At 42.6% G+C, this 16,906-nt stretch overlaps 1 protein-coding gene across 3 annotated transcripts in view; it reads left to right on the top strand.

The window, feature by feature from the left end:
- Positions 1–1,643: 1,643 nt before the first annotated feature.
- The window catches only part of Tmem19 (transmembrane protein 19), a 21,701-nt gene continuing 6,438 nt past the window's right edge, over positions 1,644–16,906 (top strand). The window contains exons 1-4 of one of the 3 annotated variants that reach the window (XM_031349854.1): positions 1,694–1,756; positions 1,944–2,106; positions 2,210–2,360; positions 5,017–5,130. In XM_031349854.1, coding sequence (XP_031205714.1) covers positions 2,231–2,360; positions 5,017–5,130 — 244 coding nt within the window. In that variant the 5' untranslated portion in view covers positions 1,694–1,756; positions 1,944–2,106; positions 2,210–2,230. Of the gene's footprint in view, positions 1,757–1,907; positions 2,120–2,209; positions 2,361–5,016; positions 5,131–16,906 lie in introns of those variants that run through there. The other 2 variants (XM_031349853.1, XM_031349852.1) reach the window with 2 other exon arrangements.

The following is a 16,906-nucleotide window of genomic DNA, read 5'->3' as shown; positions in this document are numbered from 1 at the left end:
AAAAAGGTGTGAACCATCACTACCTGACAGCAAAATAGCATGAAGTTTTACAGACACCCCGCAGTGGAGATGTAAGCTTTAAAGATTGGCAGTTGTGTACAATACCTGAAACAATTCTGTCGCCTCCCACACTGTCAACAATTAGCTGGAAACACCTCAGAAATATGTGGTTATCAGCTTGTTACTATTCACTCCGACAAAGTGACTCATAACCAACCTCAGCCTCCTGTGTTCTGGGAGTGCTAGCATGGGCCACCACATCTAGTGAGATCTTTATTTTGAAACTGGGCTGGGAAGATGGCATTGTGGATAAAGTGCTTTCTGTGCAAACCTGAGAACATGATTCGAATCTCCAGAACCACATGGGACTGGCACAATAGTACCCATCTATAAAAGGTGAAATCAGTCACAAGACCTGGATTGTCTGAGGATAGAATGGCCTGCTGTGTAAAGGAATTGACAGGATACACACACTTGAAATTGTAGAGGAATTTTAATCCAGCAAGATGGACGCTCTGGCAAGGGATTAAATCCAAAGATCTAGGTCTTTATGATCTGGCCAGAGTACAGACGGGCCACACCCCCTTTAGTCCCTCTGCCTGGAATACAGACACAACCTTAGTACATTCCTTTAAGGTCAAATTAGTTTGTAGAAGGAGGCAGCCATGTGTGAAAGTGACGTCTAATTGAGAGTCAAAGTAACAAAGAATCGAAAGATTTGACAGAATGAGTCAGAGATAGGATACATCCTTCTCTTACAAGAACAGCACAGGAAAGAGAAGCTATTTAAGAGCAGCAATGCAGGGGGAGAAAGCTAGTCAAAGTTGGAAGGCAGTGCCTAGAGAGTTTTTGTTGTTGTTGTTTTAGGGTTTTGTTTTTTGTTTTTGTTTTTTGAGTTTATGAAGGTCATTGCAGGTCAGCAGCGGCAACCGAAGCCAGAGAATAGGGAGGAGCCAGATGATTAAAACAAACTGATACAGTTGTTTGAGGCTAAGCAGAACAATTTAATGGAAGTTGAGAGAAGACAGATTGAATCAGACCGCTTGGTGAACAGTTTGAGCCAGAACAGCAGAGTTGAACTAGCCAGCCAGAGTTCTAGAAAGGGTGAGCTTATTCAGCAGTAAGCCTACGAGAGGACAGTTACATCAGGCAAATAAGTTCCTTTTACAGATACAGTGTATAGGGACAGACACTTCCACACTGTGTGTTAGAACAATAATTATACGAAAGCTCAATGGTGGAAACTATATTTATGTTTACATACCACACTACCAGTTGAGTCTGGCCCAGGTTATGGGTCAAGCCATTATTTTAAGTTACTTTCTAAGTAATTCTGCTTCTACACGATAAATTCCTATGTCCTCCACATAACACCCTATCGCCTGGTATGAACTCTTCATCAATTACAACCCATTCCTGACTAAATTCACTCGCATTTCATTATTCCATCAATGGCAGGTTTTAGTGCCCCACACAACCCTTGCTGGTGACTTTTTTTTTTTCAAGTCTAGGATGTCCACAAATCCCAAGACCTAAGTTGTCCTAACATCTACTTCGGAGGTGCTTTACAAACACCGCTCAAACCTGCCCAAGACCGTGTCGGAACTCAAGCCCGGCTTCCGCCTCGGAGGGTCACGTGAGCGGAGCAGGGCTTCTGCGCATGCGTACACGAAGGGACTCGCGGAGAGACTGGAGCAACTTCAAGGGCTGTGGGGTGGGGACTTAAAGGCGCTCGCCCGCGCTGCTCCGGGCCGAGGTTCGCTCGCTCCTCCAGCGTACTCGAAACGTGGCTCTGGGGCAGACGCAGTGCAAGGGCCGAGGGGGCGGAACGCGGCGTGCGGGGGCGGAGCTCGGTGTGCGAGGGCGGGGAGTGGGCGGGGCGGAGCGCAGTGCTGGCCGCCCATTGGTCACCGGTCGTTTGTGCTCCTTCCGGGTCCCTCTAGGTGGGAGCAACAGGAGGTCCTGCGGGCCTGTCCCGGTCCTCTGTGCGTCCTCTGTGCGCCTTCATTTTCCAAGGGGGGCGTTAACCTCTCCGGGTCGAGCCAGAGAGCTGCGCCAGCAGCAGTGACTAGAAGTTTTGGATTTACGATTCTCTTTTGTCGTTCGGTTGGTGGAAGATGTTGGTATTTCTCTGTGCCTCTAAAGGAGTATTGTTGCAAGAAACTTCAATGACTTGGTTCATCTGAAATGCTATCTATTCCCCCCTCAGGTGCTCCTAGCTCTATTTTCCATGACAGATCGTGACGACAATACCTGCAAAAAGTATATAAAGATGATTACCAATATAGTAGTATTGAGCCTGATCATTTGCATCTCCCTAGCGTTCTGGATTATGTCAATGACCGCTAGCACCTATTATGGTAAGTGAAAGTGTCTTAAGTTTTGCTAGAAGTTAATGGGTGAAATTTTAAAGTACGACTTCAAAATCCAAAAAAATATGTAAATAGTTAAGAACGATTGTGTTCACTACCATAACCTGAATCTAGTTTGCCACTGTGACAAGACAAACGATCTCCAGAGAGCTTACAGCCTTTCATGATGCTTCTTGTGCTGATATTTAATTATACCTATCACAAAATGCATGTATCAAGTAGTTATTTCTGTTTACCTTAGTAGGGGGAAAAAGCGTAAAAGGTAGTTTTGTGAAACGATTTGGGAGATGCTTATCATCTTGAGATTAGTAATGGTTTAGCAGTTTCATAATCCCATGAAAATAACAAAGGCGGTAGTCTTTATATTTCGAAGTTGAAGAAATTGTCACTTCAAAAGAATAGACATCTAGTGCTGGCACTGTCACCATGCTTGTCCGGTTTGATCCTCAATGTACCCTGCAGCCCCTTGGCAAAAAGAAAGTACTTTGGTTTTGTTTTGGCTTCTTGGTATGTCTTTGCTTTTATGAAGCCAAATCTTGCTATCTTAGCTCCTACTACTGCTCCTTGTCCTACTGCAGCTCCTCCTCCTGAACTCTTCCTGCTCCTTGTCTCAGCCTCTGGAGTCCTGGGATTACAACCACAAACCATTGTAAATGACTTTACATAATACTTCAACATAAGAAAAGCCTTTATGGAGCCGGGCGTCGTGGCGCACGCCTTTAATCCCAGCACTTGGCAGAGGCAGGTAAATTTCTGAGTTCGAGGCCAGCCTGGTCTACAGAGTGAGTGCCAGGACAGCCAGGGCTATACAGAGAAACCCTGTCTCGAAAAACCAAAAAAAAAAAAAAGAAAAGCCTTTACAGATTTTTCTTCCTTAGCATATATTAATTGTACAAGATAATGGATTTCATTTTGGCATTAAAATATTTGGATTACATACCTTGGGCCTGTGATAGTTTTTAAGGATTATTTTCGATTTGGCTTTTACAGTGGAGGGTTAAATCCAAGGTTTTGCATATTGTGCATGTACCTGTGTTCAGGGGCTGCTCCAACTCTTGTTTATTGCTGTTGTTTGGGTTTTTTGTTGTTTTAAGGCAAGTCCCCAGCTTGTAGCCCTGGGTGAACTCAAACTTAAATCCTCTGATCTCAGGCTCCTATGTTCTGGAATTATATGGGCCAACACTTCTAGTGAGATCTTTAAATTTTCAACACTTGAGGCAGTGACTCTGGGTTGTGTGTGCTTGCTGTGCAAGCTTGAGGACTTGAGTTTGAATCCCCTGAACCCACTGGAGGCTGGGCACAGTAGAATGCATCTATAATTCCTGTGCTTCTGGGAAGTAGGAGGCACAGGAGAATCCCTAGGAACTCTTAGGCCAACTCAAAGTTATTCTGACTTCTATATACATGTTGTCTATACACACACACACACACACACACACACACTCCCACACATATGCACAAATACATATGTACTTGGGCACACACATCACACATAAACACACACACTGGTTTTTTGTTTTTGTTTTTGTTTTTGTTTTTCTGAGACAGGCACTCATTATGTAGACCAGGCTGGCCTGGAACTTAAAGAGATCTGCTAACTCTGCCTCTCAAATGCTGGGATTAAAGTTGTGTACTACAGAACCTGGCAAACACACACAAATTTTAAGTTTTGAAGCTGGCTTAGAACTTGCCAATACAAACAAGAACATTCTGATATATATAAGTGGAACAAGCTAGGATTTCTTTTTTTTGTTTTGTTTTTTTGTTTTTTTGTTTTTGTTTTTTTGTTTTCTGAGTCAGGGTTTCTCTGTATAGCCCTGGCTGTCCTGGAACTCACTCTGTAGACCAGGCTGGCCTCAAACTCAGAAATCCACCTGCCTCTGCCTCCCAAGTGCTGGGATTAAAGGCTTGCGCCACCACCGCCCGGCGATTTCTTTTATTATTATCATTTTGTTTGTTTGGTTTTGTTTGGTTTTCAAGATAGGGTTTCTCTGTATAGCCCTGGCTGTCCTGGAACTCACTCTGTAGACCAGGCTGGCCTCGAACTCAGAAATCCGCCTGCCTCTGCCTCCCAAATGCTGGGATTAAAGGCATGCGCCACCACTGCCCAGCATAAACTAGGATTTCTAAGCTCATCTCTTCCACTAGCACCAAACATCTAATGCAAATGAATGAGCTATAGCTTCACTTCCCAAAATAAGGGTTTTTTTTTTTTTAATCTTTTGTGGCTCAGTTGGCTCTCTTAGCTCTTCATATTGTGTGAAAAGAATTTTTAAGAATGTTTAATAAACCGAGTTGTGATGGTGGCACATGCATTTAATCCCAGCACTTGGAAGGGAGTCAGGTGGATCTCTGAGTTTGAGGTCAGCCTGGTTTACAGAGCAAGTTCCAAGACAGCCAAAGATACACAGAGAGGCCCTATTTCTAGATAGATAGATAGATAGATAGATAGATAGATAAATAGATAGAGGCCCTATTTCTAGATAGATAGATAGATAGATAGATAGATAGATAGATAGATAGACAGACAGACAGACTGATTCAAAACCTTTTTAGAAGACCAAGCCTTCACACTGCTCTCCATGTCTGTGTCTGCACCTCTCCAGGTCATTTACAGCTTTTCTCTACCTTTATAACTTCCCAGGTAACTTGCGTCCTGTTTCTCCTTGGCGCTGGTTGTTCTCCGTTGTTATTCCTGTTGTGATCGCCTGTAATGGCTTTAAAAAGAAGAGTCTGGATCACAGTGGGGCTTTAGGAGGTACGTTTTCATTTTGAGTGTTTAAAATAATAATATAAAGTATTTTTTATTTATTTAATTTTATGTTTTCTGAGTTCTGAGTATAACTGAATTTATTTATTTAAAAAAAAAACTTTAAGACAGCATGTCACTGTATAGTCCTGTCTAGCTTGGAACACACTATGTACACAAGGCTGGCCTTCATTCAGCTCATAGACATCTGCCTGCCTTTGCCTCCCTAGTAGTGGGATTAAAGACACATGCCACCAGGGCTATCAGTGACTGAATTTCTACACTGTGCGACTCAATGATGCACCATATCGTTCTGTGGGACTGACTGCAGTAGCAGATGCCTTTAGAGCAACAGACACAGTCGACTTTGTAACTAATGTGATCAGGTTGACAAGGCTGCCCTCTGGAACCTTGACCTTGGCTCCTCCGTACTTGCACCGGTTTCCTGCTGGCACAATTACTGGAACCCCCTTTGTAAAGGTGTAAAATGGAAGAGTAAGAAAAATAATTCTTGGACATTGCTGCCAGTGGTCTCAAACAGCTCCGTTCCAACCTGTTGTTCCCGGTTACTTTTCCGGACTGAGTTGAGCAGAGGCTTTCTGCTGCTATTCTGTTTACATGGAAGTTTGTGTTTGGAAAATTTTGTAAACTAGAGTAGACCCTCACATAGGTAAGATAGCATGGTTGGTAAAAAAGCAAACAGTGAAAGCATGAGGGTCAATTTGAATAAGAACTGTGCCTTCTGCCCGTTTCTTGGGAGGATTTTCAGTGTGCAACCTGGAGGATTTATCAGAAACAAATGACATATAAACATCAAGCAAACTCACTGGCAAAAGCACCTTCCCAGGGCCATGGGAAGAACCTGAGCCTGTACTGTCATGGTCCTATACTTTTATAAAAATAAAAGACTTCTATTGTCCCTCCTCCCCCCTCCTCCCCACCGCACCACGCCATGTCACTCTACTCCCTGCCACCGGGCTGACCACCAACTTCTGGCAAAGCCATAGCCTCCCTAGTACTGGGATTACAGGCCTGGCTACAGGTTTGGCTACCGCAGAAGATATTTTCGGACTGCTCTAAGATCTATTTTTATTATTTTATCATTAGATATATGGGAGGGGGGTGTCTGTGTCCCTCTGCCAGTATGTGCAGGTGCCTGCTGAGCCCAGGGATGGATGTAGAGGCATTGGATCTCCTGGATCCAGAGTTGTAGCTGGTTGAGAGTTGCCAGATGTGGGTGCTAGGGACTGAACTCTGGTCCTCTGGAAGAACAGCTCTTTACTTATGAACCATCTCTCCAGCCCCCAGAAATTTTGTTTTATTTGAGATCATGCCTTATACAGCTCAGACTGGTCTTAGTAAACTGGACATAGGTGAGGGTAAGCTTGGACTTTTAAGTTCCTGCTGCTTCCACCTCCCTTGTGCCGGGATGTAAAGTATACGCCATCACAACCTGTTTGGGGATGCTGGCACTGAAACCCAGGACTCTACCCACTCTAGGCAAACACTTCAGCAGCTGAGCTATGTTCCCAGCCCCTGATTCTTTTTGGTCCCAGCACTTTGGAGACTGAGGCCAGTGGATCTCTTATGAGTTTCAAGTCAACCTGGTCTACACAGCAATCCAGACTAGCCAGAGCTACATAGTGAGACCCATCTCAAAGAAGGAAAAAAAAAGGTCCTACAAGTTCAGGTATATGATAAGTTGAGAGGCCTTTGCTCACTAGACAAAGCCAGTGTTTATTGGATGTTATTAATTATTATCAATTATTATTGGGTAGAGTCCCTCCACACCACACTTCTCTTCATAGTTGAGGAATATTATTTTCACTCTATTGATTGCTTTCCTTGTGCAGTAGTTGAAAATGAAAGTTAACTAGATGTGTTGATATTTTTATAAATGTTTTTATAAATATGCAATCATTATTAGGAATGGCTATACACTATTTGTTTAACAAAGGCAATGTCACCCGTATTATGTGCTGGGCATTTAGCACTTTGGAAGTATTAACTGTTACCGAGTAATTAGAGCAAGCAGTGTTTGACTATAATACCAGTTATGTTTTGCCTTGGTGTTTATTAATCTTGACTTACATTAAGAAGGGTCAATGCCATGAAATTATTTTTCCCATTCATTCATTCGTTCACTCATTCATCCATTGGTGGAGGGTACAGTGAGCACACCCAAGTGGAACAGTTGAGAGTCAGCTCTCTTCCCACCAGTTCTACAGAGGTCAAGCTTGAGTGTCTGTGCCCACTGAACCTCCTCACTGACTCCCAAGTCCTTAAAAAGTGTTTTTGAGGGGCTGGTGAAATGGCTCAGCAGGTAAGAGCACTGACTGCTCTTCTGAAGGTCCTGAGTTCAAATCGCAGCAACCACATGGTGGCTCACAACCATCTGCAATGAGATCTGACGCCCTCTTCTGGAGTGTCTGAAGACAGCTACAATGTACTTACATATAATAATAAATAAATAAAATCTTTTTTTTTTTAAAAAAAAAGTGTTTTTGATCTGCTTCCAACAGAAGCCTTGCTGGGTCTAACGAGTCTTCCTCAGGGGCCCCTCTGGGAGTCCCCCATCTGGTCTGGTGTACCCCACTGCTGGGCAACTCTGGGAAGAGGAGGCAGCCCCCAGGGCACAGCCTGTGGAGATTACTCTCTCCTGCTTGCCATGAGTGAATTTTGAGAATTGTAATGACTCACTGACTGACGGGCACCATTTGAAACGAGTTATCAGAAACATCTAACATGTGACAGGTGGAAGCGACTCCATGCCCATGTCTTCCTCATGCCAACACATTTTTAGAAAGATCCCAAAGGACCATCGACCAAGGAAAGAGAGATAGAGGCAAGAGCCTCTGGGGATTCGGGGACAGAAACAAAGAAAAAGGACCTCAAACCCAAAGGGAAAGATGACAAAGATGGAAAGAAAGACTCCAACACTGCCCAACCAGGGCTTCAAAGGGCTAAGTCAGCACCTGCGACTAGAAAACAAAACCCCAGCAAGGCCAGGGTAATTGGGGAGCTCAACAAATCCTTCTGTGATTGGAGGTATCCAAGAGATCTATACATAAACTGCCATCAGCAGTCAGAGTTGACTCAACCAACAGACCTTTGTTTGTACGGTAACTAACTGTAGTAGCAGAGCTGGACTATCTGGTCAGCTTCATGATGCTGGCTCTCGCTGCTTGCGGGTGCTTTGTTATGGCATAAACTGTGAAATGTTTTCAGGGTGCACAGGCTGGACCCTCTCACCACCCTATCCCTTCATTTTCATCATCTAACGACTGTGGAAAAGAACATTTTAAAAAATCTACCAAAATTCAGCACACCCAGCACTGAAGAGAACAATCTGAGAGGGATGAGTGATGTAATAACCTCATTACTGTGGCTGTCCCTCACCATCAACCTGAGCCTTCCAAAGAAGATCCGAAACTTCACACAGATAAGCAACCTTGACTTGCAGCACAGTAAGCCTTTCAGGTACAATAGGAAACTTGTCCTATTTAAACCTTCTTGACCTGAGACACAACAGATTGTCAGCAATACCCAGATCATTAGCAAATGCCAGGACTCTATAAGTGTTGATGGGAAAGACTCCCGGACAAAAGTGTTACATCTCTGCTCCAGCTGCAGCAGGGGAAGGTTTCCCCAGAGAAAGTGTAACAGTTCTGCTCCAGGAAGGAAGGGATGGTTTTCCCAGACAGAGTGTTACATCTCTGCTCCTGCAGTGGGAGGTTTTCCCCAGCGAAAGCTCTGCTGCTGCAGCGAAGATGTTACAGCTGGGTATCCTGGCAGTTGGGAACCAAGGAATACCACAGAATCACACCTCACACAGAGGTTTGTCAGGAGGAGGTGGCTGCCTCTGCTTGGGTGAGGGAACTGAAGAGAAGGCAGGGCTTATATAGGATTTCTTGTGGGTGGGAGGAGATCTTCCCAAGGGTAGGGATTTTCAAGATAAAGATTGGTAGGACTTCAATTCCTGAGCTTGAGTGAGCTCAGGGATCATTTAGTTTTCCTGTTTAGGGATTGGTGGGCTTGCTTTTTGCCATTTTATCCTAGAGACTTGGGGTATTAAAGTTAGAGAATAGTAACATTTCTACCCTACCATAGAAAACAACTTGGAGAATGTACAAATGGTTCTCATGGTTTGTGTTGCTTTCCTGTAGCAGAGATGTATCCTTTAACCGGGATAAAGAGCGAAGGCCATCGATGTCAGTTCCAACCCCAAGAGCCAGCCTGACCAATGTTTGTCCTATGGTGATGATCATTCAGAATAGTCATTATGGAATCTCTAGCCAGCCTTCATCTACATCTGATGGGTGCTCCACCTCAGTTTCCCTCCATTTACTCCTCAACAGGAACACAATTGAATTAACAAATCCCATTTGGAATTCTTTCCAAAGCAAGAGAGTTGACTAAGCTGAGTGCAAAGGACATAGTTAACATCACTTCCGTTGGATTTTGGACTTGGACCACTCTGGTAGAATTGAATTTGGCCACTCTTCAGTTCGTGAAGGTTCCAGAGGATGTGTCTGGTCTTGTTTCTCTAGAGATTCTAATACTGGCAAACAGTCTTCTAAAGGAGTTTCCCCATGGTCTTAGAAACCGTAGAATTAAGGGAACTGGATCTGGAGGAGACAAATTGGATTGTTTTTTGGGGGGGGGTGTGGGGGGTGAGGGTTCAAGATAGGGTTTCTTTATATAGTCCTGGCTGACCTGGAATTCTCTCTGTAGATCAGGCTAGCCTTGAACTCATAGAGATGTGCCTCTGCCTCCAAAGGGCTGGGATTAAAGGCATGCACCACAGTGCCTGGCTGGAGGACTTACAAAAATTGGTCTAGACAGAAAACCAGCTGCCCATTTCCCCCAATGCACTGGGCCTTTATGAGTCTCATACCTTTGGCCTTGCAGAGGACTTGGTTTCTCATCTCTCTAATGACACTAGAATTGTACTTGAGTCACAACCCCAGCCTGCACAAACTTCCCTCTCAGAATGGCTCTCAGCAGCAAGCTCTCAGTCATGAGTATGATATTGTTCCCTTGGGCACCTTGCACAGAAGACTGTTCCCAGAGGGCCTTCCTTCCTTATTTGGGGCTTAAAGATGCTGAGTCCATATGCCATGACTGATTCAAACTGCTGGTCCCATACACTGCTCAGAAATAGATTGACATTAATGTGTCATATCTATATTATGTAGATATTGATATAGAGCAGATTTATAAAGACTGCACTATCTGCTAATGAAGAATCATAGTCATTTTATATATTTTTTATTTTATTGACAATAGATTTTTCTTCTTACATAAATATCCTGATTATGGTTTCCCTTCCCTCTACTCTTCCCAATTCCTCCTCCCCTCCCTTCCCATCCGGATCCACCCCCTTTCTGTCTCTCATTACAAAAAACCAGGCTTCTAAGATTCAAGTATAATATTAAAATATTAAATTTATTATTTTCATGCATTAAAATTTTAATATTTAATATATCAAAAATTTTTTAAAAGATTTATTTATTATTATATGTAAGTACACTGTAGCTGTCTTCATACACACCAGAAGAGGGCATCAGATCCCATTACAGATGGTTGTGAACCACCGTGTGGTTGCTGGGATTTGAACTCAGAACCTCTGGAAGAGCAGTCAGTGCTCTTAACCGCTGAGCCATCTCTCCAGCCCCAATATATCAAATTTTTAATTCCACAAAAATAAGGCTTATGTAAGTTTTCTTTGCTAAATTAATGGCTATTTTTCTGTTATAAAATATACCAGTTTATTTAAAAATTTGCCAATACATTATAGAGTTATTAATTTAAGGAACAAAGTAGGATAATTAGATATATGTTTCTCTTAGAAAAATGTAGGCCAAAATTTTTTTAAGATTTATTTATTATTATATGTAAGTACACTGTAGCTGTCTTCAGACACACCAGAAGAAGGCATCAGATCTCATTATGGATGGTTGTGAGCCACCATGTGGTCGCTGGGATTTGAACTCAGGACCTTCAGAAGAGCAGTTGGTGCTCTTACCCACTGAGCTATCTTGCCTGCCTCCAAGGCCAAAACTTTTGTTGTTGGGTGTTTCTAATAGGCCCTGAAGGCAGGATTTTTCGTTAATTTTGAAATTTAAATTTTAGATATTGTTTTTACTCAGAGTAAATATGGGATTTTTTTGTTTTGATTTGCTCTGCTTTGATCAGTCAGATGCAGAGTTTATACCCTCCGATTTGCATCAACTAGTTTAACTATTAAAAGATAACTTGGTTCAAATAACAACCTGAAAATATATCCAGAAATTTAAAATCCCATTAATTTTTATTTCTGATAAACTATGAAGCAAAATAGCTGCTGTGAATCTTTGGATTTGGGAATGTTGAGACCTTTCCTAGAACAAATATGTTTTCTTAACTTTGGGGCACAGAAACATGGTGAAGGCTTTTTGTTCTTGTTGTATGTGTTTGTTTGTTTGTTTGTTTTTCACTTCTGAAAGTTACAGATCCACAAAAATTTTGCAGAAAAATCTGGCAAATAATTTACACATGAAGACATGCGCACACACACACACACACACACACACACACACATGCTATGTGTATTCATTATATCATAAACTCCAGTGGGTAACTTTAAAGACATCTCCCTATCTTTTTACAGTGAGATGAATGTCGTTCTCTAAAGACTCCAGTACACATATATCTTCTGGAGACTCTGGAGAATCTTCACACTGTGCTGCATTGCTGACCTCCATGCACTGTTCCCACATGTGGGGCACAGGGCTGGAACAATTCCATTCAGTACCTTTGTCTTTAACCTTATCCTTTGCTGATAGGTGGTAGTGCAGCTAAGGAAAACTGACCCATTTTATAGACACCATTGAGGGCTCCATGCACATTATGAAAATGTAGTCAATAATATTGAATCTCAATCAGGGCTTCTAACCCTTCTTAGATCATTCAGTGCTCTGGGATAGAAGACACACAACTTTTATATTTACAATGAGCCTTTATCAGCACTAGAGCTGGGCAGGTGTCTACCCTCTATGCTATTAGAATCTATTTCCCCATTGATAACCCTGTTTTATAATTTGCCATATCTTCTCTGGGCAGCTCTTAACTTGAATTGGCCAGCCCTCATGGCCATATTTTCATGACTTACCTACAACCATAGTGGCTTCCTCCTGTCTCCACCTTTTTCTCTCCTCACAGTTCTCCTCCATCCCCAAGCCTGGGAACCCCCAAGACCTGCCCATTTCAGTTATGCCCAACTATAGGTTATAGGCATCTTTTATTTACGAATAGTTTTAAAGTAAGAAGCAAGGTCACATTGTACTTACAGATTCTCTCATTCCTGAAACAACCAGGCCTTAGGGACCCTTATTTTTAGCATTACAATACATAGCAAAAGACCAAACCTCAACAGTAAGATGTACAGTGTACCATTTGATAATACTTTCTTTTGCTTTACTGTCTTCTTTTTTTTAAAGATTTATTTGTTTTATGTATATGAGTACACTATAGCTGTCTTCAGACACACCAGAAGATGGGATTGATTCTATTACAGATGTTTGTAAGCCACCACGTGGTTGCTGGGAATTGAACTCAGGACCTCTGGAAGAGCAGTCAGTGCTCTTAACCACTGAGCCATCTCTCCAGCCTTGCTTTACAGTCTTTACAAATAGCAAATTGGTAAATGTGTGCCCCTTATATAGTACTTGTATCTTTGGTAGTTTTAGCGTAGGTCAGTTTAATTGTTGAGGAGACCCACAGAGCAAACACATCCTAGAACCATTGTTAAACACACCTCCCACAGAGTGAATGGCTGTATAGTACTGTGATTATGCTTTGCTGCTTGGTTCTTTGTGTTGTCATTGCCCCTCTGCATTTTGTGCTAAACACCTTTTGTTTTAATTAAAACTGTCATATCAAGATTAAAAACAAAGTGAGACCTTTGCTTTTCCTGACACTCAAACTCAAGTGTGGGTTTGGGATAAAATCTGTTCATAACTGGCAAATTTGGAAGGAACAACTAAGAGATGAAGACAGGTAAAGATATAAAAACCCCAGAATGTTCAAAAGTGCTGTAAAACTGCTGTAGATTTTACCAAGTAGTAGTCTTTCATGGTGTCTTTTCAGTTAAACTTTGTTTATTAAAGAAATTTGTTATAATTCTACCTAGAGATGTGTGTGTGTTTAAAAAAGTAACTTTCATATCCAAATGTATTTCTGTTTTAAGATTATGAAACTTACACTTGAGAGGAAATACCCTAGTATATTTTCTTGAAAAAAAAAAAACATAGTTTCTCAATAACAACAACAACAAAATCTTTGGATTCCCTCCATCTGACCTTGATCGTTTTCTTTAACATTATTCTTGCTTTTCTTAGTGAAACAAAAGGAAAAGTGAAATGCCCTTAACTGTTCTCAGATATCCAGCATTTAGGAGCAGAAGCAGGCTGAGAACCAACGCCAGCTCACCCTGAGGCAGCTGTGTAATACACACCACAGCACGCAGGGAGAGAGGGGGAAACTCCTGAGTACTGACTGTGTCGCTCATGAGTAGTCATTGCTTTGCCACCAGCAAACTGTCAAACACAATTAATAGTGGTTTGAATGAAAGTGGCCCACATAGGTCCATAGCATAGCGGGTGGCACTATTAGGAGGTGTGGTCTTGTTGGGTGGCTATGTTGAAGGAAGTGCATCATAGGGGAGGGGATGCTTTAAGGTTTCAAATGCTCAAGCCAGGCCCAGTATGGCACTCTGTCTTGCTGCTGTCTGCCTAACTGGGTATAGAGCCTTCAGCTACCTCTTCAGCACCACGCCTACTTGTGTGCAGCCACGCTTCCCGAACCCCAAGTTTAATCTTCTCCTTTATAAGAGTTGCTATGGTCATGGTCTCCTTCACAGCAGTAAAACTCTATCTAAGACCAAAGTTGAAGGGAACACATTCTTTTTTTTTTTTAAGATTTATTTATTTATTTTATGTGTATGAGTACACTGTAGCTGTACAGATGGCCATGAGCCATCATGTGGCTGCTGGGAATTGAAAATTGAACTCAGGACCTCTGCTTGTTCCGGCCCCGCTCACTCCGGCCCAGCTCGCTCCAGCGTAGTACACTATAGCTGTCTTCAGATGCACCAGAAGAGGGCATCAGATCTCATCACGGATGGTTGTGAGCCACCATGTCCATGTGGTTGCTGGGATCTGAACTCAGGACCTTTGCATGAACAGTCAGTGCTCTTACCCGCTGAGCCATCTCACCAGTCCGGGAACACATTCTTAATTTCTTTCTTTTTCTATCTTCTTTTTCTTTTTTCCTTTTGAGACAGGATTTTATATAGCCCAGGCAGACTTTCTGTATAGCTGAGGATGACCTTGAACTTCTGATCCCCCAGTTTCCATCTCTCATCGTGGGATTACAGGTGTGCATGACCATGCTCAGTTTTCTACTGGAGATTGAACTCAAGACGTTGTCACATGCTGAGCAAACACTCTACCATATGAAGGCTGTCTTCAGCCCATTAACTTAATTTCTTTTCAGTAATAACTGATAGTTATAAAAGCACGTCCATTTCTGTAGAGTATTCTGGTACTGTTGACGTGCTCCTTGGTCTGCTTGGGATAAACTTAGCGGGTGATACGTCCCTTGAGAACTAACAGTTGATATCCATGTTTGTTTGGATAATCACTGGCACAAAGTAGGTGCTTAGGAAGTAAGTGTCCACTGATTTAAAAGTCTTGGCTTTTTTCCTAATCTTTTCAGCCCCTTGAAATGTTTCTGTTTGGAGCTTTCTTTCTTTAAGGATTAAAATATAACACCTTTGTGAAGTGTATCGTAATAGTTGGAAATACTTTTCTAGCATCTGACTGTTAGTCCCTTAAATTTTCCATGTTACAATTTCCCTGTCTGTCAATGGAAACCAATAATGGTTATATCCAGCACTGCCACATTTTCATTCAGGCTGGGCATATCATACTTTTAGTACATCTGTGATTAAGAGGAAAGCATTACAGAAGATATTTAGATATTTAGAGCCCTTCTGACCCAGAAGTACTTTAGTGTATGGAGATGACAAAACATAAGGTATGCACTGAAAAAGAAGCTTCAGGATAGAGTGGGGGAGGAGGAGGGGAGGGACTCTATTCCAGGGACTTACTCCAAGGAAGTATTGTCCAGTCATCGTTAGCATGGTTGTGTTCTGTCTAGCTATGGACAGTTTATTTGGCCTTTGACTTGGTGAGTTTCAATTTCATTTCCTCGGCCTGGATAATTAGACTTAATGATTTAAACATTTCTCCCTCCACTTTCAGTAACTGAGCAGTGAGGGACCATGTGGGCAGGCACTGTTGTAGGCACTCAGGACATTGTGATATTGAGAATAGAACCATTTCTCCTCATAGAAGACAAATAACAAAGTCAAACGGGATCCCTTCAGAGCCCTGCCTCTCTGGAGATGTTGTGAGCAGACGAAAAGGGCACAGGCAAGGTGAGGTGTCAGGAGAGGCCAGAGGCAGTAGAAGCATCCCCACGAGATTGGTCCCACTGACTTCTGTAGCTGTGCTCAGCTCTGACTTCTTTTACTGAGGAAGAAGCCTCTATTTTGAATTGCTTAGAGCTGAGCAAAGAAGCTGAATGTTGTCTGTCAGCATAGAGATTAGTTACCACTTCATTAACCAGCTAACATGCAGAAGTGCCGGGTGGATGGGAATAGATGCCATCTGTTCAGGCATGCCCGATTCTTGCAGTTAGTGTATGTGAGAATTTGGTTATCATTAGGAGCTGTTTTGATGAGCAGAATGCCTGAGAAACATTAACATAAGTCTGACTTAAGTCTACAAGTCAGGGGTCCCTTCCCTTGGGCAGGTCTCAGCAAGTGTGACACCCTCCCTTCCTTGCACAACAAAAATACTAATATCACAGTCACCAGTGAGGAGAGGATGGCCTTTGGATACTTTCAGATGTGATGCTCTGAGAAAACTGGTTGCCCCTATGGCATGTGGGCCAATAGGAATACGTAACCCCAGACAGATCATCCTAATACATCAAGCTCCTCAAGGTGAGGGGCGTCTTGCATGGTTTGACAGCTTGCTTGTTTACATGAGGTCCTGTGTTACACAGACTGGTGTCAGACTCCTAGGCTCCTGACATCCTCCTTCCCCAGTCTTCTGGAAAGCTAGGACTATGGGCACAAGCCAAATCATCATGCCCTTTAAAAAGTGGAGTGATTGTAGTCAGTAGTGACAATGTCAAGAAAGGAAAGCGTCTTTAGAACTGATCGATACCTGTCAATTGGCATGTTCTCTCTTCAGATGGAAGGGGCTTCTCCTTTGAACATAGGGTGTGCTTAGAGCCAGTACTCCCTGGTTTAACATCATTTGCTCACTTTGGGTGAGTTTTCTTTATCCTCGTATCAAACACATCTTTAGGTTTTTGTCTCTGTTGTTATTCTGTAGATGCTTATTTTACTCATTTGCTCAAAATAAAAAGAAATGAGTCAACCCTCATTCTTGTAGGATTAGCTAACTGTTTTAATACAAATGAAGGTATCTTGTTCCTTCCACCACTGGGTTCGTTTGAGCCAAAATATTCTCAAAATCATTAAGCCAAACATTTTATTATTGGATTTTTAAAAGCCACATCCTGGATTTGCACTTTCCTGTGATTACTTGGAGAGACGTTGACACCTGCCCACCCTGAGATCAGACCCTGGGTCTTGAGCTCTGCACAAGCATGCTCCCCCTGAGCTTCCCCCACACACTCCCCCCTCCTCACCCCCACCCCCCACCCT

Source organism: Mastomys coucha, unplaced genomic scaffold, assembly GCF_008632895.1.
Source record: "Mastomys coucha isolate ucsf_1 unplaced genomic scaffold, UCSF_Mcou_1 pScaffold4, whole genome shotgun sequence".
Lineage (NCBI taxonomy): Eukaryota > Metazoa > Chordata > Mammalia > Rodentia > Muridae > Mastomys > Mastomys coucha.
Note: the sequence above shows the minus strand (reverse complement) of the source record. Positions and strands in the feature narration are given on the sequence as shown.